Source organism: Anastrepha ludens, chromosome 2, assembly GCF_028408465.1.
Source record: "Anastrepha ludens isolate Willacy chromosome 2, idAnaLude1.1, whole genome shotgun sequence".
Lineage (NCBI taxonomy): Eukaryota > Metazoa > Arthropoda > Insecta > Diptera > Tephritidae > Anastrepha > Anastrepha ludens.
The window spans coordinates 63,858,331-63,880,611 of record NC_071498.1 but is presented as its reverse complement, the minus strand read 5'-3'; the positions used below and the strand labels follow the sequence as shown (position 1 = coordinate 63,880,611).

Below are 22,281 nucleotides of genomic sequence, written 5' to 3'. Positions count from 1 at the left end.
TCCGAACATTGTGTTTTCTGACGAGAAAATTTTTCTAATTGAGCAATTCGTAAACTCCCAAAACGATAGGGTTTATTTGGCCGATCGTTCTAATGAGAATTTGAGTATTCGATTGTCCACCAGGAGGCAGCAGGAGGTAATGGTTTGGGCCGCTGTAACCGCAGATGGGCGCTCTCCAATCGTTTTCATAGAGCCTGGCATCAAGGTAAATGCGGAATATTAACGGGAAAGTATTCTGGAGTTTGCTTTGAAGCCGTGGGCAGACAAAAATTTCAGTGGCAGACCATGGACGTTTCAACAGAACTCGGCACCGTCTGACAAAGCCATTGCCCGCGAATGGGTAAAATACCTGCAAGTCACATTCGGGCAGCTTGCGATTCGTTTCTGGACCATATCAAGGCCATAGTCAAGGATGCAAATGGCGGTCATATCGAGTAAGAGTAAATTGATTCTTAATTTTGTATTATTTTCACAGAGTTTTTTCTTTGAATTGAATAAAAGTAATTTTCCAAACTAAATTTATGGTATTTTTAATTGGTTACACTTCGAATGTCAGACCCTTTACACAGTCCGCTCTAAAACTCTAAATGAAATGGGGGCGGGTATCTACTGCTCAAAACTAAGGATTAGGCAGCCAATCAAGTTGCCGGATCAGAAATTTTATGTGGTTGGAAAAGCCGTGGAGTTAGCCTACACAAAAACTGAAAATAACTTAATAATTAATATTTACGTGCTCAGTCAAGCAGCAATAAAAGCAATAACGCCATATTGTACAATAGTATTAAGTCCAAAAATGATCAATGGAGCAGGGAAGCCATAGAAAGGCTAGCCGCAAACAGTAGTTTGCACATCTATTGGGTACCGGGTCACAAAGGCATCTTAGGGAACGAAATAGTTGATGAGATAGCAAAAAGTGCTGTTAGACTCCCGCTGAACAAGAGAACAACAAACAAAAACCGCTAAATATAATATACAACGAAATGGATGAAAAAGCCAGCGGATGTTAGGAAGACTAATCTGACCACATGCAAAACTGCAAAAGTCATGTGTGGACCTAACGACAAAAAACTGACTCAAATCGAACTTACGCTCTTGCAAAAAGGCTGCAGAACTATCATAGGTGTGCTGACAGGTCATAATCTCTTGGCAACACTCGTTTACAAGATAGGGATTGCTAACAACGACAAATACAGGAAGTACAGAGACGATATAGAGCAAACTTTAGGACATCTTTTGTGTTTTTGTCCGGCATTATCAAAAACGCGCCCCACAGTTTGAGGGTCTGGAAGATATCTTGAAAATGGATCTTCCAGCGCTTAGATCTGTTAAAAACGTTGACGTTCACGTAGGATGATGTAAACTTTAAATCTTAATAAGGGTCAGGCTACATCTGGTATCGCTAGGGACCAAAAGGTCTACGCGTGGCTTACTGCCAGCTGGGTTAACCTAACCTAACCTACCTTTTGTCACTCTTCAGTTCCTAAGCAATGATAAAAGAGCTGACATTCCCGTCTGTCTCCACGATTTCCATGATTTTATCAACATTTTCGACGATTAGCGTGAGGTACGCGGCTTCCATATTGCCAGAGCAGAATCGGTGAAACTAACGTCTGTTGTTGTTGCATTCGATACTCTATTTGGGTTCTTAAATGCAACGGATTTTCTTTTTTATTTCCTTTATTTACATTCGATTTAAAAAGTTGCAACACACAGAAATAAATACAATGCAGAAAAAACGGTTTGTGCGTCTGTGCGTCATATCATCCAATTTGTTTAATTTACAATAAAATTGGCAACGAATTCATAAGCAATAATGAACCGATTTTAATTTGCTTTATTTCTCAAAGTATTTATAGTAGGTATATTTTTAGTTGATTCCGGGAAAATGTTTTTTTCTAAATTTAGTTAACTAAGCGCTAATTAATAATTGTTTGCAACAAGCCTCTTAGTGGCGCTTCTACTGATATAATTCACACATTTCAATAAAGTTCCTTCCTCTACAACAAGTACACAGCGTGCTCTGAAGTTTTGTGCATGGGATCTATGCGCTGATCAAATGTCTTTCCATTGAACGAGAAATTTGTGAAGGGCACACTATTGATCACTTTGAAGCCTTGTGAATGGCCTGCTTTCTGCGAGAACACCGACGTGAAAATTGCGGTTACCGCCTTGGGACGCATAGCACGCAACTGTGGATGCACTTCTTCAACGCCAACGCCCTCGGATAGCTCGCGCGTCAACTCAATGGTGTAACGCGTTAATTCGGTTGCCACACCGCGACGCTGCCATTCCGGTAATGTGGCTAGGAACATTAGTTCTATTAATGAATCAATTTTGTATAAATCAAAGACGTCCGTCGCCGAATCAATTTCAATCATAAAATCCATAAGACATTGAGCTTGCGGAGAATGTGTACGCTTGTTGCGGAATTCGATAAAGAAGGGATCCTGGCCATTTGGTGGGATGTACTGCAAGGTCGTTAGGTTGTTATTAGTAATTTTAGTGTGTATGGTTTAACGGTGTATTTACCTGTATTTTATTGAATGATACTCCCATTATTTGTCCACTCTTTACATCTTTTGCCACCAAAGAGACCCCATCCTCTGCAGCTATGCGACACAATTCGCGAAGTTCATTCCGAGCTTGCGCATTTTCGGGTAGGTCGATTTGGCAGGCTTTGCAAACGTTTTCATACAAAAAGAACGATTTATCAAGTACCTGGAAAAATGAATCGGTGTAGAAATATTATTTTTATTATTTACAAAAAAAATCCCAGTTAAATTGACATCATAGACAAATACATAAAAGTAAGAAGTTTAGTGAATGGGGGGAAATGGAATTTACTAATTAGGCAATTCTTAAGACAATATTTGCATCATGCAGGAAATGCGAGTTTGGGGACATCAAGAAGGAGTTAAGATGAAAATGTTTAGGAAAACTTCGACATTTTTTTACAAGTCATGCTTTCTTTTTTTATTTCTTTATTTAAGTCAATGGTAACAACCTTACTGACTAGATTTACAGGGAAAAATACCAAAAACTTAATACGATAGATAGTTTTAGATAGCCCGAGACATTTTCGACGTGTAAGCCTCGGTAATCTAGCGTAAGTGCACTAGCCTGCCTCCCAGAGGTTGTGGGTTCGAATCTCACGTAAAGCACGGTCCGCGCGCTGTTCCAAACTTACCTACTTTCCTAGTTAAAAAAAAAAGCTAAAAAATTCATTTCTCAACCCCAAAAACCGTATCCTTCCAATCCTTACTCCCACACAAAAGTCAGCATATTACTTGCATTGTGGCTGCTAAAACAAGCAAACAAACAAAAAGAAAAAGACACAGTAACACATTGCATCAGTGGCGCCAGCAAGAGGAAGCGGGCAATCGTGGTAATAGCGCAGACACACTAATTTTAGCGAAGTCCTCCTTCGGGCACAATAATGTTAAACACATATGGCGCTCTAAACAGTTAGAAGGCGTTGTTACTAAGCAACGACAGGTGGACACTCCAACTATTTAGGACTGGTAGCGGCAGGCTTATCATCTACCCTGCCAGAAAGCAAAGTAGATTAACGAAACCAACGCAAGACTGAGTCTTGTTGAGGCCCTATACTCCCGAGTGGAGTGAACAAGGAAAAAAATGGAGAAGATGTCACAGGCAATGGTTTGCAAAGTTCAAAACTGACGACTTTGACGTGGGTGACTCGACCCGCAATGGAAGGACTGTCTTCTGAATTCGATGAAAAATGTCTCAAATCACTTTTGAAGGAGCACGGTCACCAAACCAGCCGGGAATTTGCGGAAAAAATGAACTGCGATCATAAAACGATTCTCAATCACCTTCATTAAATGGGATTTACCGAAAAAGTGGGAGCCTAGGTGACTTTCGAGCTCAACGAAAAAAACAAAAAAAGTCGCCTTCAAATTATTTCTTAGCATCTCACCCATCTTTTGTACCAAATCGTCACGGCAGATGAGAAATGGTGTATATACATCCATATGAAGCAAAGAAAGGAGGGGGTGCAGTTTAGCAGTTTATTGGTTTTTTGTTAAGTGGAGGGCAGTGGCAGAGTAGATGTTCCAGAATTTCTCTCGCATTCTACACTAGCTTCAATTTGGCCACGTACGATGGAGTGAGACAGTGTCCCGTTAGTATCCTAACTACAAGTTTACACTTTTTCCGCTTCCTTGGAAAAGTCATATATAAATTAATATACAGTTTGGCATTGTGTGTACCTGCTAGCTCGGGCAATCCTAACATTTTATTTACTATTATAGGTAGCTAAATTTTCTCTTTTGACAATATGTACAACTTTTTAACAGCTAAATAAATATAAAGTTACGGGTAAGTAACTACGACCTATGAAAAAGCTTCCCTAAGCCTAGATTTTGAGGGCTTATTTGAAATTCCGAATATGCATTTTTTCCATACAAAGTTCATGCTCGAATTTTTAATATCATTTTTCATTGAGTGGAGCAAAAAATTGCATACCCAGAAAAATGCTAAAAATTCTGGTTGTAAAGTTGAAATTATAGAGAAACTTTGAGTAATTTTGTACAAAATCTCTAACTTTGAATTGTCTGGTTTTTGTTCTAGTATGGTTAGGTGAAGTGGCTGTCCTTCGATGCACTTAGGCCACCGAATTTATCGTATCCTTGGTCCTCTTTAAACCATTGTGTGACCTATGCTATCTGGCTCTACTAGCTAGTTTGAGATTCGCAACATCCGCAATGTTGTCCAGAAAAGCGAGACCGAGCAATCCCAAGCGTTTTCTACTCAGAGTATTGCACCCGCATAAAAGATATTCGACTGTCTTTTCCTCTTCTATATCCTGACAGCTTTTGCAATAGTCATTGTATGGTGCCTCCAATCTAATGGTATGTCTTCCTATTAGGCAGTGCCCAGATAGCATTAAAGCAAGAAGTTGTCTCTTAAATCTAAATGCAAGAGCCTTTAAAAATCTAAGCACAATCTGTAGTTTAGGTGAACCAGAAAATATATATCATATTATTGGCATCTGCCCAGCGTATAAGAACAGGGGCGTAGTCACATTTGGCGGAAAGACTTTGAGCGCTGTGCAAATGTTTAGGCAGCTGTTTTAAATACAGAGAGCTAATATTGAATGAATTCTCTTTATGAATTTCTTGTTGCTCAATGTATTTAATTTAAATATTTTCTATTTATTTAATTTTCCGACTCACAACATCCATGTCAAAATCGTATTCTATTTTGCTCTTTGCTATATTTATTTATAAAAGGATGAAATGAATTTGTTTCTAAATACTATGTAATTTACTGTAAATATATATTATATATCAAATAAAGAACATTACTTTTTTTACCTCAACTTTTTTAATTTTATTTTTCGTTTAATAAGAAACTTTTTTCTTGCCAATTAAAAAATATTAAAGCTAAAAAGATCTACTACTTAATTTATGATATAACTTACTTGCAAAGCTTCTTCAAGATCAGCTCTAGTCAAACTTCTCACTTCATGTTCACCTAAAATTAAAAGAATTAGCGAGTTCTCAATCAAAGCCTCTTCTGGATAAAAGTCAATACTTGCCATTGCCAAATTTACCCCAAAGGCGACCAGCGTTATCTCTCATATTGGGAGATTCTCAAACCTAACAATCTAAAGAAGAACACGTTTTATTAACAGGCAGCACGCGTGTGCTTACACAGTGATGGACAAAAGTCTACATACATATATCCGCTATTTTCGTTGATTTGAATGCTCATAAAGTTTATATGTATCAACATAGTTTTATTTTAGATCTTTTATTTTTACTTTACTAATATTGAATTCAGTCGTGATTTGGACACACTTAAGTATCAAACTAAATTTATGGCCTTTTTAATTGGTTACGTTTTGAGTGGCGGACCCTGTATAGTAAAAAACCCCGTATAGTAAAAAAATATTGGTACTACTATGGAAAAGCTCCTCATAAAAAATATCTGCCGTTCAGAGTCGGCTTGAAACTGTAGGTCCCTCCATTTGTGGAACAACATCAAGACGCACACCACAAATAGGTGGAGGAGCTCGGCCAAATACCCAAAAAGGGTGTACGCACCAATTATATATGTATATATACTACCGAAAAAAACCGCGCAGTGGCCGCGCTAGGAAACTATTTCTCAGAGACATCAGTTTGATTCTCAAAGAAGTGGACAAAAATAAAAAAGTTAATGCTTCAAAACAAGTGATCCGGACAAGTGGCAAGAACATCATAAAAGTGTGTCTATAAAGGAGCAATTCGAAGAACTCTGAACACCACAGAGTGTTCTTCGAATTGCTGTGTTTCCACAGTAGAACACCACGCGAAAAGCCTGTATTTTCTGGGAAAACAAAAAACCAAAAACTTCGCTTGGAGTTCGCAAACATATAAAAAGTTGATGGATTTTTTGGCAAAAAGTTTTCTTTACAGATAAATCAAATTCTAATAAATTGAACACCTATGTAAGGTCAAAAGTTTGGAGAAGAAAATTGCTACTCTTAATCCTAAGAATTTAGTAACAACTGTCAAGCCACCACCAGCCACGTAATGGTTTGTGGAGCTGTTCCGGCAACTGGGTTTGGAAGAACACAATTAATTGAGGGTGAAATGGATCGTTACAAATACAAATCTTTACTGGCACATAATTTGAAACCTTCGGTGGATAATTTGGAGCTTCGTGCAGGTTAGATCTTTCACAAAGTTAACGATCCGAGCGACGGCACACATTTTTAGGAATTTGCTGCTTTGCTATGCACCAAAATAATTAAGCACACCTCCACAATGCCCAGATTTCAACATAATAAAGGGTGAGCAGATTGGAGGTAGTTTTTCCAATAGGATGTTTTCGACAGATCACGCGTGGCCACAGTCAAACTAAAAACATACTATTTTTCAGTATTCATTGACATTTCATCGTGGAAAGACTTACTTTTCAACGATGTTTACAAATTGTACGATCGTATTACGAAAATCGACGCTCTGCGAAAAGAGTTCATCGCGCGCTCAGGCGAACTTATTACAGCGATGAGGCCCATTTTTGGCTTATGGCTACGTCAATAAGCAAAGTTACAGTATTTGAGCTGAAGTGCAACCCGAAGTCACTCAAGAATTGAAAACAATCCATTCATTACATCCATTGAAAAGAAGCGTTTGGTGCGTCCTATGGGCTGGAAGAATCATCGGTCTAAATATGGGCACAGACGAGGGTGACGCCAATGTAACAGTGAATGGCGAGCGCTATCGCGCTAAGATAAACGACTTTTTGATGCCGGATTCCGGAAATTGAACACCGTGATCTCCACAACATATGGTTCCAACAAGATGGCGCTACTTGCCATACAGCGCCCGTGAAACAATGGATTTACTGCGTCGTCGTTTCGGTGAGCAATTTATCTCTCGTCACGGACCAGTAGATTGGCCACCAAGGTCGTGTGATATCAGTGATTTATTGGTGGTGGTATTTTAAGTTTAAATGGTTTGTAAATAAATCAGCTTCGACGGAGGCGTTGGATACCAACATTATTAAAGTTATTCACAAGATACCGACCGAAGTTCTCAAGCGAGTCATTTAAAATGGTGTTTACGGATGGCAAATTAACGGCACAGTTGCGGTCAACATTTGAAAGGGACTATCCTTAAAAAATAAATTTCATGAATGGTTCTACTCTAAAATAATAAAGATTGCCTAATCAATTTGAATTTTCTTTGTTTTATTTCAATTTAAAATCCGATACCTCTAAATTGACCACCCTTTATAATATTATTGAATATTTATGGGAAATTTTTGAATGCAACGTTAGAAAAAAAAAACGGATTCTAATGATGCGATACTCAAGTCGATAGAGCAAGGCTACGAGTTTTCGGTTCCGATATCGTGAGAATGAGTATTATTGGTTCTCTAAAACTGGAGAATATTTACAGATTTGCTACAGAATCTGGAAAATTCTCACAGGACTAACTACTTTTATCTCTGTGTCTATTCTTTCCTATCTCTTTCTCTGATACTTTTCTTCTTACCTCCTTGTCTATCTACCTTCTTTCCAGAGCTCTAAATACAATGGACTTTTTAGCCTGAGTGTTTTAGAAGCCACCGAATCTCTTGGTGCTCCTTGGCTCGACCTATTCAAATTTCAAAATTTCAATACTCAAGTAGCGCATAGTAGAAATCTGGAACAAAATAACAACTGCAAAGCCGAAAAATTTATTGTAAGTGTCTTGATGCCAAGTCGACTTCAAGCGGTCATTGATGCTAACGGTGGCTTAACTAAATGCTAAACTGAAATACAACAATATCTAGGTTTAAGTAAATTTTTCTCACTAAATTTAGATGTAGAGTTTTTCAACGCTGTTTTTACGTTCTTTTCTCATAACTTTGTTATTTTATTTGTATTTTTATTTTATTTTTCAGTTGATTGTGATTAAAAAAAGGTTAAAGCTCAACTGTATCAACACAATTTCCAATCAACTTTTTGCACTTTCAAACCAATGAAAATAGGTGGTATATCTAGACTTTTGTCCACCACTGTATGTTACAAGCGCACAACACTAAATGATTTGCCATAGGTAAATAATCTAATCGAGTGAATCTCCATATGCGTTAGAAACTCGAGCACTTGTTAAATTAAATATTTCAATTCGCACACCTGCTTTGTGAATACTCGCGACCGTTACAACTGTTAGTCACTGTGCGACTAAAACCTTTGAGTTGAGAACCTCTCCAAGTTATAGTAGTTGTTAGCGATAGCGCTTTTTATCACGCGGCGTAATCTCAAAGCTTCTTCTAGCAGTTCAATTACTACAATAAACAAATACTAGGGATGCCAGTAGTAGCGGGAGATTTCGATACCGAGATTGCGGGATATTTTTAAAGCAATCGCGGGATTTATCTTGGCACATAAAGTATGAAATAAAGCCATTTAAAATTTGAGGTAAACTGATGTAGAAAATTGTCGAGTGACTGAAAGAGATTTAGTAGAAGCCTTCGGCATCTCATTGAGCAGTGTAAGCAATATTATGACTGAACGAGTGGGTTTCAGAAAGCTGGGTGCCACATTCGTGTTGAGATACTATACTCTGCTTACCAGCTTTCGGCATCCGAAGCAAACTTCTCAGAGTAACTTCGGGTGCCGAGTCACCAGGCAGAATTCTGCCCGCTCATTTCTCACGTATTCACACACGCGTCCAATCAGCCATTGTTCAGACGGCAACGAAGTTATATGAGAGGAAACTGTGTTTGGATTTTTTCGTATATCACTAACACAAACTCAGTTGCGTCAACCAATCAGCAGATTCCGTCAAAATCGCTGAGAATTGGTTAAAGGTCTGGTCTTGTCCACACCTCTAAACATGTTTTCACCATGTACTCATTATGAAATAAAAATAAAAAAAAATATTAAATAAAAATAAAAATAAAAAAAAATATTTAATGAAAATAAAGAAATGATTAAACCAAAAGAACAAAAAACCTTGGTAAATAAAATAAATATAGAAATTGAAATAAAATAAAGATAAAAACTTAAATAAAATCGAAAAAAAATTTACATAAAAATAAAAAAATTAATTAAATAAAAAAAATGTATCAAATAAAATAAAAAAAAAATTATATAAGTGTAAAAAAATTAAAAATTTTAATTATAAAAAATAAAAATTTAAGATGAAAAAATTAAAATTAAAAAATAGAAAACATTATTAATAAACCAATAACTAAATAAAAAACAAAAAATAATTAAATACACTTTTTTTATTAATCGAATTCTGCTTAACTCCTTGAATTGGACTATTTCTATGACTCTAATTAACTCCGACAGTAGCTGATTACGAATGTTAGTCACTAGAGCCCTCCATTGCAATGGAACAAAAAAACATTCGAATGCGACTTTCTCAGCAACATTTAGAGCATTTTCGAAAGGATAAAGTGGGTTGTGTGCATCGATTCATCACTATGGATGAGACTTGGGTCCATCAGCATTATCCTTAATCAAAACAAAACCTAAGGAGTGTTGTGAAATTGCTTCTGCGAGTCCGAAACAAGTTGGGTCACAGAAATAGGCTAACAAGGTGTTAGCATCAGATTTTTGGGATGCCAAAAGAGTCTTCTTTGGGGATTACTCGCAAACTGGTAAAAAAATAAAATCTGAATATTATTGCAGCCTTCTAGACCAGCTGAAGGAAAAAGTTCGTGAAAAAATACCCAGTTTGCAAAAGATAAAAATTATTTTTCATCAGATCAATGCACCGTGTCACAAGAACAATTTGACAAATTAACTTTCGAATTGTTGGAGCATCCACCTATTATCTTCCATCTGCGACTTCCATCTGTTTCCAGATTCCAGAAATTCGTACGGGGAAAGCGTTTTACATCTGATGATGAGGTCATAACAGCTGTTGAGGCGTATTTTGCAGCCTTTGCAGCTTCTCACTTCAGGGATGGAATTCATAGATTGGAATCTCGTTGGAATCAGTGTGTTGATAGTAGTAATAGTAAAGTGTATGTGAAACCATTAAATTGTGTTTTTCTTATCGAACCGCAAAACTTATTGAAATACCTAGTATTCGTTCTATTTTAAAACGTGTGTATACATAACTTGCTGATAACAACATCTGGCTACAGCAAGTGAAAATAAGCAATTTGGAGTTAATGACCTCCATCTCCACCATTACAAAATATTTACTTCAACTTTCCGACACGCTGAGCATAGAGAGAAGATTATTAAAGGTGTGCTCTTTAGAAGACCGTTATTCGGCTGTGAGCGAATTTGACAGAATCAGCTGATGGGCTGACGCCGCGTGGGATGTGTTTACAAAAAACTGAGATTGTGTTGGTGATATTAACCAATGATACGTTGTTGCCGTCTGAGCAACGACTGTGTGAAATGATTCTTTGCTATCTGAACAACGACTGATTGAACGAGTGTGTTAATACATGCGAAATGATCGTGCAGAATTCGGTTGAACCTCGAATCGAAATTTCCCTCACAATCTTTTTCACTATAATTTTAGAGCAAACCTGGTAAATCTATCAGCCTTGCACGCTGAGAATAAATTATTAGTTTTTCGATTTAATAAAGTTTGCCTGGATTTTTGTTTCAGAATTGTGATTTAGCTCTGCGTGATTGTGAAAGTGATTCCTTGATATTTGGGCTTAGTGTCTATATGCACGAAGTGTATGTGGACTTAGTGTCCAATGCAGTATTACATAGACTAAGGGGGCTGTTATTTATATTTTTATTGCTATAGATAACTCGCACCGTCTTGTCACTATTCAAATCGCTTCTATCGGGGTAACATATGTACGTCCAGCAGCGCCAAAAAATGCGCTAAACACTGTTTTTAGAAGGGATAACAGGGGGTAGCAATAAATATAAAAAAATATACATTGTACATTATACATTTATACTTTATAAAAAAATGTTTACAAAAAGTAAGTACATAGAAAATCACGTGACCCAAAGTACAATGAAAAAAAGTTGCTAGACCGTCTGCATCGTTTCATCTTGAAATTTTGATGGATCTGTAAAAAGTAAAAAAAATCTTGTAAAATAAAGTTGTAGTTATAGTCTGTCGAGCCGTTTTTTTTGTATTTCGAAAAATTTTGCAATTTACGGCATTAAAAAAAACTATGTTTATAAATTGTTTTAATAAAAATATCAAAACTCCAGCTCGACAGACTATAGAGAAAACACTTTCGAATATTAAAAAAAAAAACCGCATCAAAAAATATTAAAAACTGTATGAGTTATCATGGAGACCATGCCAGAAAAAGTAGTTTCGAGAAAAACGAGTTTAAACTTTTAAGTAACGGCCGGCTGCCTCAAACGAAGGACAAGCTACCTGCGCGCGTCAAACTCTCGTCGTCTCAAACTATAGAGAATAACAATCTGTAAAAAAAAATCGATTTTTTGAAAATTCTTGTCGTATGTAACCCCTTAAATCAGTCAAATAATTTCTTTAGCTCTGGTTTCTGAGTGGCCTGTCTTTCGGTGCTGTACCAATTTGTATGGTCAGCGAATGTTGCAATCAATTTTGTAATAAATAAGTTTCTACTTTGTCCATTCGGTATTTCAAAAGCTTTAAACCCGAAACCCATCGGGATTCCGGGATTGTTATCCCAGCTACACACACATGTGTATGTATGAAAGTGTGTGCAGACACATTGATAGTAATTTCAGCGCACAGTTCATAATTATAAGTAGGCTTTGTTATTTACATACACAAATATGTAAATACATGCAAAAACGTGTCGTGCCTTACTGCTAAATCGAAACTGTTTTGCGTATTATAACGATTTTTATTGTATCAAAGTATAACAGTCGTGAAATAGTGGTCCCTTGTACTGGTGAAAACACTGAAAATCAAAAATTAAAATATACCATCTTTTTTCGAAAATAAGACACTGTCTTACTTTCATTTCATTTCATTTCTTTTTGGTCGAAAATACGCGCTAAATACGGGCTTATTTTCGCGGGAGGGCAAAAATAAAATTATATTTATATATTTTTATTTAATATATATTTTACATAGAATGCAGAAATTTAAATTTATTCATTTACTGACCTGCCATCTTCTTCTGGAACATCGTCAAAGATAAAATTCTGAATTATATTCTGATTTTCTTCAAAATCAATTTCCTGTTGAATCATTGGTCCGAATCTCTCATGTCTTGCCTATTCGTCGTGCATTGGAAACATCACTATCAGTTATTTTGTCCCATGAATTTGTTACCCCATTCACAACTTCTTGTAAGCCTGGTTTTACAAAATTACCTCGATGATTTCTCACCATTCTGTTTTCAATATATTCATTGATTTCCATCCGCAAATGATCCTTGAATGGCCTGTTTATTACAATGTGAAGTGTCTGGAGGTAACCAGTCATTCCTACCGGAATCATTATTTGATCAATCTTCCTCTCAGCAAGAAAGTTTTTCATGTCTTTAGCGCGGTGAGTATTGGCTGAATCCCAAACTAGTAAACCTCTATTCTGACCGCTCAACAGTGGTGGCAGCATAAAATCATCCCACTTCCTTATAACTGCTTGGGTGCACCAGGTCTTTCACTTTTAATGACATAAATTCCTGAAACACGGTGAATCTGGTCTTTTTTACCTTTAGTGATAAAAAATGGCGATACTTACTTGCCATCTAGACGAATCGCCAAAATACAGGTAACACGTGCACTATAGTAACCGGTAGAAGGAACGTAAATTGGCGAAGCAGCCTTGTGGGGAACTTTCGTGTGAGCCCCTAGGGCTAGGAACACCGCGGTCTCATCCATAGCAATTATGTTGGAGAGTTGGTATTTTGAAAAATCGATGCCATCAACAAAAAGCTTAAACGCAAGTGCACGCTTAACAACTTCATTGTCTTCCAGCTTAAGCAATGTTGTTGATCTCCTTAGAGACAGTCCATATCGTTTAAGGAAGGAAAATTTTTGAATATCAGCCCTACGCACAACCAAAGCCGTTGCTCTCCTGCCTGCAATCCATTCCCAAATGCAATCGTCCAACTCAGAAAATAACGGCTGCCGACGGTAGTATTCGTACAGCATAGACCGGTTAAATCAATATGCTTCTATTTTAAAACCTCGTTCGATTTTGATTAATGGAATATCCCTGTCGTGTTGCCGACGTACAAAGTGGAGCAAAATTAATCACCCTATCCGATTTATTATATTATATTTGCAAATGGTGTCGTACATCAATCAAATTAAACACTTGGGAAATAGACAGAAATACATTATAATTTGATTTATTTGAAGCTCTACGCTTCTTCATCCACATTTCGCCTCCAGGTGTTGGGTGGTCTCCCACGCCTGCGAATCTTGGGGATTTCAATCCAATGCGCTCCTATGATGTCGTCCAAGGACTTACGCAGTGTATGACCGCCAGAATATCCCCATGATTTTAGGACCACCGAGAACGTTGGCGCCGATCACCAGACTTCATTCAGCATACCAAAGGCAGACCTCCTTTTTATATGCGATTGCGAATAATTATAATAATGCTGCCGAGATGGCATAATTCATTTGCTATAATACTTCTAAGGGGGAGCAGGCGATCTGATTAACTTGCGTTTCATTGGTGAATTTTGTTTGGCAATATTGATTTCTAGCACTGTTTGAGCTACAAAAGCGCTGACCGCATGTAACTATGAAGATATACACGAGTTTTGTGCGCTATCAGGCATATAAATGTATAATCGTCTTAGTCCAGGTTTTCTAGATGTCTATTCAGGCTCCAGGTTATTTTCATGGTCAAGACAATTAGGAGGAGAAGGATTACTAGCACGCGCACACTCCGGGGTTTTATATACTCGTATAAAGATAAGAATGTCTGTAAGACGTACTTGGATCTATTCTATCTACAAAAACGGAACCCGTGCATATACCCTATGATCAGAAAGTACCGGGAATGTTTAATTTAAAGGAACCGAAGACGTAGTGAACCATGAGTACCTTCCATCGGGCCAACAGTCAATAAAGAATATTATTTATCCGTTTTGAAGCAAGTTGAAGTTACCACTTCGTGGAAGGAGATTTCAGTCGATAAAGGAGATTAAAGAGAATATGTCGAAGGAACTGAAGGCCATCTCTTCGTCGGCCTACCAGGGGTGCATGGAGGTCAGGGTTAACTGTTTTCACATATGTGTTGCTTCAGACGGGTCATATTTTGATGAATATAAAAAAATTTTGCCTGAAATTTAACTCTGTTTTGTTTTATTTAAACATTCCCGATACCTTCTGATCATAGGGTACGTTTGTAAGTTTCGTAACGTACCTGGTAACGTGTCTGGTTTCTAAATTCAATAAAAAGAATCGTTTTTTTTTTATTTTTCCCCCATAGATGTACGGGGAATGCTATTGGAGTGATTGATCGGATAGGTAAATCCAGGTCGTTACGGTAACATACCAGCGACTATCGAGGATTTCTTCTAAGCCATCGGTATGACAATAATCGATTCAAGCGATTACTCGAAACCAGCATTATTTATCCAACCGAATGACAATGTAGGGATCACAGTAGTTAAATAGCCAGTTCATTAGCGTAGAACCGTTCTTATAAAAGTCTATAGGAAAGCCGCAGAATCACCCACCCGCAGGCAAAGTTGCTGCAATCCCAGGCGGGCGGTTTGAAGTGCTAGTTGTGCTTGCTGTATTTTCCTTTAATGTTAGTGGAATGCTGCTGTCGTTTGAGATCATTCCGATAACGAACATAGATAGATACTTTATGAGGGTTGCATTTCGACCTTATTCGACCTTTGTACCCTGATAACGAACTTATTGTGTACTTTCTCATTATTATGACTGAAAAACTAATTTATTCTCAAGACCACTGGCATTTTTTTCAGATAGCGATATCTTTCATATGAAGACTTAGGAGACTAATTATGCTGATGAAAATTAAAGATGAATCCGTAATAGCCAAACGGCAATCAAACTCTTAGATTTGTACGGTCGACGTTCCCACGATAGTCGGTTCTATGTAACCGGAACGACCCGTATTTATATGTATGAGAAATGCTTATGCTACTACAAAAACAACAACATTCGTGTGGTCAAAATCATTTGAAAAATACCTGAATATCCTCGAAATATTTTCTTGTCGAAAAGCTAAAAATGTATTTGGGAGAAAGTGGTCATCCAAGGACCAATAATGTAGCAAATAAGGATTGCTTTTCGACTGGTAGTTAAATGTAGTGTTGGGCGAATAGTAGTAAAGTACGATTCGACTTTATTCTAACTGGAGCGGTCGAATGAGTTTTTCAAGCTTGAAACATTAGCTATCAATGGTGCACCGCTCAATAGGAGTTCAGGCAGTTGTACTCAAAATCATGACTTGATCTGGTTGGTTGGTTGGTTTTTGTGGTGATTCTTCCAGAATCCAACTAGAGCTTCCGCACCATTTTGTTGCCACATCCTCGTTACCCACTTGTTTACCAGTTATTTACGGCATGACTATATCCAGTCTTTATACCTAAATATGTAGAGATGCCTCGGCACGTTTTAAGGTAGGTATTGAAACTTTAAACGTGTTTTTTTCAAAACGGAATTTTTCAAGTCGGTGTACACGATATCTCGAAAACGGCTTGTTTGATCGGTCAACCGTTTTAACTCAATATTTAAAGATACATTTTCTAGTAATTAATCGCTCCTTTTGTAAATCTTCTACTTATTTTCCATTTTATAATCAATTTACGGCCAAATTTTAACGTAAAAATCGAAATCATTTCTTTTAAAAGCTGCCATTTTGTGAAAATTCACTATTTTGATTAGCCGAACGATTAATTACTAGATAATCTCATATATTAACAAAATTTGTTTGGTTTTTTGATTTCAGATAATCCAATCCTGAGTTACGATGTACACCGTAAATCGTCTTTTTTTAAAGGAGGTTTCAGAAATCGCCTGCAGCGCGCTCTATAATCAACAAATAAAAAATTTTGTTACGTTCTTGAAGGATGCTTTTATAACCGCCAAAAATTTTCAAATTAAAATATTCTGAAGTTTCTTCAGGATAAATCCTTGACAACCCGTCTTTTATTAGCTTCATAACTGCGTATAACCCCTTAAGAACCTTATTAGGTTGTTGACATCCAAGCAAGACAATTGCTCGAGACTCTCGATTGTTTCCTTTCCGGTTGTTTACAACTATGACAGTATGTATTGTGAGGGGTGCCCATTTTGGCTGCTTGTTCTCCGACAGACCAAAAGCCAATTTTTACTGCCGTTAGTCTCCAGGCATCCCATCGTTTCATGTTTAACAATATTGACGATTGTTTGAGGTTGTAGGTGGACCATAACGTTCTGCTAATTTTGTATTTCGTTTGGCCTCTCCATCTACAATCCGCGCTTCGAAGGTATTTTGGGGAAATTATATTCTTGACTGCACCTAATGGCGTGAATACCGATTCTCAAGAGCGTTATTCATGGCAGATCCCCCTCTTGCCAGTTCATCTACTTTTTCGTTACCTTCAATATTCCGATGTCCCGGCATCCAGATTGAGGTAACTTTATGGTTTACACTCAAGGTGGTGAGGCTATTCCTACTTTGTTCCACCACCATAGAGTTTGTGGTAGCTGAATCCTTGGCTGTCCGAAAGAATAGCCATATTGCCCTTAAAAGAGAAATCTGCGATTAGTAGCATAGAAGCTTCCCCAATTGCCAGTACTTCCGCCTGGAAGACACTGCAGGCATTGAGGAGATGCACAGATTTTTCAATTTTAAGTCTAAGAGAGTATATACCAGCTCCAACACCAAAATCCATTTTAGAAGCATCTGTATAGACTGTAGTGTCGAAGTTGTTTAGAAAGAATCCCTTATTCCATTCTTCCTTAGATGGAAAGATGACTTGATCTACTTACATACCTATAATGGTGAAAATTAGTCTCATGATGGCAAAGTAAACTCATTTTCAAAAGTGTTATGTTAATGAGGAATATAAATAAAGTAATACATGCAAATATGGTATAAAAAGTGTGATTGTAGTTTATTTCCCCCTAATTTGATTACTTTTCAGAGCTATTTGAACAAATTTTCCGCAGTCATCGTATGTATAATATTCCTTATGGTGCAATATATTCAATAGGCACTTATATATAATAATAATAATATTAATGACATCTGCTATAGCTACGAAACGTATTTTATTTACTTTAATCAGACAAATAGGTGTTGAATGTAAAGGCCAATGCAATTGTAAATTTGCGTGCACGTGCACATTAGGCCGGGTCGACTAACGGAGGTTGTAATAACTGAGACTAGATTTCATATTGTGACATATCGTTGAAAATCATATTTTGCAGTTTCTTTCTTTGTTCCGGGAGCTTTGCTAGGGAGCATAGGGCCTCGACAAGACTCTTCCATCGTACAGGGTTCGGGTCTGTTGTTTTTGCGCCGTTCCGTGTGCGCCGGCATCTGCTAGTTCGCGCAACATCGACCTTCGCAAAGTAATCTTTGACCGACAGCGACCACTGCTCCCTTGCGGGTTCCAATCCAGTGCCATTCTCGTGATGCTATCTGGTGGTTTTCTAAGCGAGTAACCTGTCCATCGCCACTTTCTGCATTTGATTTGCCATAGGATGGGCGCTTCATTCGTTGATCTGCACTGCGCGTCGGCCAGAATATTCTACAATTAACGCGGAGGCATTTGTTGACGAAAGATTGTCCCTCTTTATGATGGTGTTGGGGACCAGTCATGTTTCACTTTTGTATAGTAAAATTATTGACTTCATACATGAGCTGAATATTAGCAATTTAGAATGCCTGGGGATTTGCGAACTCGCCCATACTGCATACATTTGCCCGAACATCGCCCTTGCTTTGTTTAGCCTGCACTTAACAACTTCATCTGCTCCGCCGTCTGTCGTGATAGTACAGCTAAGGTAGCAGAAGCTTTCGACAAATTCCACCGAACACCCGTCAACCATTATAGGCTTTGCTTTATTGTGGTTGACTCTCATAGCCTTGGTCTTGGCGATGTTAGCTCGGACAATGCGTGCCAGCGTGCCTAGTGGAGAGAGAAGGGAGATGGCAATTGGCTAATAACGTCGCTTAGGACGATGCCGAAAAGAAGAGGTGACAGGGGACAACCTTGCGTTAAAAGGCTTAAGGTTCGCGGTGAATATATTGCCGTTGTGCCGGAACTGGCAATTGGGAGTTCCCGTAAAAGGTTCTAATGAGGCGGATAATCTTATTATTTTACAAAAGTCCAAAACCTTTATGTAGTAGAAGATTTGCGATTTGTAAATGATAAATTATATTTTCCAAGTCTTCTCCAGGTGCACACTTCCAGATGTCGCTACTTTTGGTGAAATTTTTGATGGCATTTAGGCTTAATTTGGTTTTATCTCTGTACTTTCACGCCGAATTGTGGTAGTGGTGGTGCAGGTATTGTCTGAGTGACACAGCCCAGACCCAATTAGCACGAAAGATGCCATTTGGATACACCACTTGCAGAGCCACTACTTTTTATTAGTCCAACCATCTTGATTTGACTATGAATCTGCCTATGTCATCTATTTTCTTTTCTGCGATTTCTTTCAAGTTAACCATCGGGAAACCCTCCAGCATTCTAAATATATCGTAGAGCACCTGAACTTGGAATAGTAAATATATAGTAAAATACTGTCTCCTTAGATTCCTTAGATTACAGCTTAGATTGCAGCTTCTTCGACATCTATCGTACGGCCACCTTATCTTCCTGGCATGGTCTCCCTAAGGCCAGTGGCCGGTTATTGTTGACGTAATTCTGAATATATCTGCTGGCTTTCTTAACAATTCGTCAGTTCTGGATTTGTTGAAGTTGAACCAAGTTTCTTTAGTTATTGTGCAGGTATCCGTGTTAATCCATCTGTCAACGGCCTGCTTCTGGGATAGCGAGAAGATCTCCCTTTTGCACACGTCTTGGGCACAGCCTATTTCTACCACTTCGGACTCGTTATAGGCTACCCCATGTCTTGCCAGCTCATCAGCTTTCTCATTTCTCTATATTTTCCTATGGCCAGGTACCCAGATGAGAGTGATGTCTGTCGTGCGCGCTAAAGCATTAAGTTCTATTTTGCATTGTCTGACGATTTTTGAATGGGTGATGCTGCTTGATTATTAATTTTTTTCAGATACATACTTCCGATAGTTGGTGGATGGTTTCTAAGTATCCTACAAGCTTCTGCTTGAAATATACTATTCCAATTACCCGAAAGGCAAAAAGACTTGGAAGTTTCGAGGTCTTTCGAATATACACCGCCGCAGTCCATCTTGGATCCGCCAGTGTTAAGTGCAGTTGTATCCTCTTTGACTACCGAATTCGAATCCCATTCCTTTCACGTGGGGAATTTTGCCTTAAACTGTATTCTAAGGTCTAGGGTAGCGGTAGTAAACTCTGATGAGTTGCTAGTAAGCCTTTAGCTGCCTAAAATAACACTAAGACCAAACATCCAAGCATTCCAAAAACCACTTTCTTTTATTCTCAAGGCGGTATTCGTTGCTGGGCTTAAGTGCCTCTGCTGGACGGATTTCATAGCGCCAATTATTCCTGCGCAGACTGGTTGTTGTACGCTTGTTAGCCGCCCAACGTTGTACTGTTTGTTTAATGCAGGCCACCATACGAATGATCCATATGATATAATCGGTCCTACTCGCCGAATGGTATCTTTCAAATCTGTAAAAATTTAAATTCTTCCAGATTTCACTATTTTCATTCAAAATACGACTCCTAAAAACTGGATGTGAAAAATGGCATCACTTAAATGTCCAGCATGACCATCACACATCTACAGGTAAAATCCGCCAAATAGACAATTCATGAATGTCTAATTGTTGAGAACGTCGAGATATCGATGTTGAAGCTTGTTCCGCAACACTTTGCACTACAGCAGCAATATTTTTAAAGAAACTTCTAGATTTTTGTCTGTCAGTCCTTTTTCTATCCTCGACAGAACCAGTTTCTTGAAATTGTTTTTTCACCAACCTTTGAATTTTCGACGCATTCCGACGATTATTTCCACCAAAAAAATCACGAATTGTGCGATATGTGCCTCCTAAGAACGGACATTGTCATAATAGGTTTTAATTATTTTAATTCTTTGCTCTCCCACGTAAAATTGTACATTTGTTTACTTGATAAATTCCAAAGATCACATAAAAAAGCTGCAGTCTAGGAATTACAGTATATGAACTGGTTTTTTCTTGTAACTTCAAGATATATTTCGTTCTGCTTTTTGCTGCGTAATAGTCCCACTCAAGGACTACAACGCCAGTGCTAACTCAGGTTAGTGTCGTTCGAAACTTTCCCGTAAACGCAACCAAACAAAAATGAATGAGAAGTACGCGAAGCGTTTCGAGGCGGTCTTTTTATGGAAACAGGAAAATTGCGTCACAGTAATGGACTGGCCTTCCCAGTCCCCAGACGCCATCCCCATTGGAAATGTGGGTGGAATTATGAAAACGCATTTTGCCGGAAAGCCAGTCAATGATTTAAAGCAACTGGTGAGTCAAGTTCGCAAAATCTTGCCCTCTTTGTCGAAGAGTTACGTAGAAAAGCTGGTTCAATGCATGCCGAGAAGAAGCCAGGCTATACTCGACAACGATGTATACTACACGGCTTATTGAGTAATTGTGACTAGTAGATTTGTACATACTTTCACGGTTTTTTTTTTTTAAATATATCTTTTATACTTCATGAATAATCGCGGTTTCTCTTTTCTGACACAGACTGCACCACTGACATCTAGGTGTTACTTTTGAAAGAGTGTGACGAGTTTTTTTATTATTTTATTGCCATGTTTATAAATTAAGTTTTATTATAATAATTCTGGGCAAATAATTGCGAAAATCGCTGTAATTTATGTAAATATTTTATAAAATGAACCACATCATAATTAGGGTCATAAGAATCAGCTGAAAGCTTGGATATATCCAGGTATTTGTTTACATGCGATGAGTTAATGATAGTATAACAATAATTCCGTAATTGGTAGGAGTCCACGTGTCTGCCACAATTACTATGACGTTTGCATGCGCGTACATATACATATGTATGTAGGTGTATGTGTAGTATTTACTTATGTATCATACATTAAACCGGGTCGGTCCCCATGCAAAAACATAACGTTGTATAAAACCACCAGCTAGTTTGAAAGCTTAATTTTTAATGTTTTTACAATTGTGTAATTTAATTTTCTTTTAATAATAATAATTTATTATTGTATATAATATTTCATTTAAGGGGCTTCTCAATCGGCGGACATTGTAGCATCGGCGTCAGTGACCTGAATACAAAAAACCAAAATTTTTTTTTTTATTAATGTCATAATTTCTATATGGATTAAAAAAAATGGAAAAAAAATTCGCGGAATAATATGTTTCAAAAACAAAAATTAATTTTGGTGAGAATTTTCCTACTATTTTTGCTTCGAAAATTTAATTTTTTTGAAAAAATTTCGAAAACTTGTAAATTCACATAGAAAGTAATATCATAAGAAAGATGTGTGCAAAATATCGGGGAGATCGGTCAATAACTTTTCGAGTTATCGTGTACGCCAATTCAAAAAATATAGTTTTTGAGTAAAACGCGTCTAAAGTTTGAATACAACGGAATAGAGTCGTCACGGTTGACGATCTGTAATATAAGAAATACTTAAATTTACGTTCTAAAATTTTTTTGACATATTCTTAGGATTATATTAACATTTTATGAAAAAAAAAGTTCGAAATTTTACAGCTATAGCAAGTGAAGCAACCCGCTAAAGCTCATTCTTACAAACAAAAAAAAACCAAGCAACTTCTTTCCAAA

The 22,281-nt window shown here is 37.5% G+C and overlaps 1 protein-coding gene across 2 annotated transcripts; it reads right to left on the bottom strand.

Moving 5' to 3' along the window:
• Window positions 1–1,800: 1,800 nt before the first annotated feature.
• LOC128871631 (uncharacterized) lies at window positions 1,801–8,731 on the bottom strand. Of its 2 annotated transcripts, none has more exons than XM_054113531.1 (5): window positions 8,639–8,731; window positions 5,564–5,624; window positions 5,447–5,499; window positions 2,530–2,718; window positions 1,801–2,468 (listed from the first exon to the last, which is right to left on the bottom strand). In XM_054113531.1, exons 2-5 carry the CDS (start codon window positions 5,604–5,606, stop codon window positions 1,998–2,000), a joined length of 756 nt encoding a protein of 251 aa, XP_053969506.1. In that variant the 5' UTR covers window positions 5,607–5,624; window positions 8,639–8,731; the 3' UTR covers window positions 1,801–1,997. The 2 variants fall into 2 exon arrangements, with proteins under 2 accessions (XP_053969506.1, XP_053969505.1); XM_054113530.1 differs by having other exon boundaries at window positions 5,564–5,632; window positions 8,639–8,723.
• Between the last annotated feature and the right edge of the window lie 13,550 nt (window positions 8,732–22,281).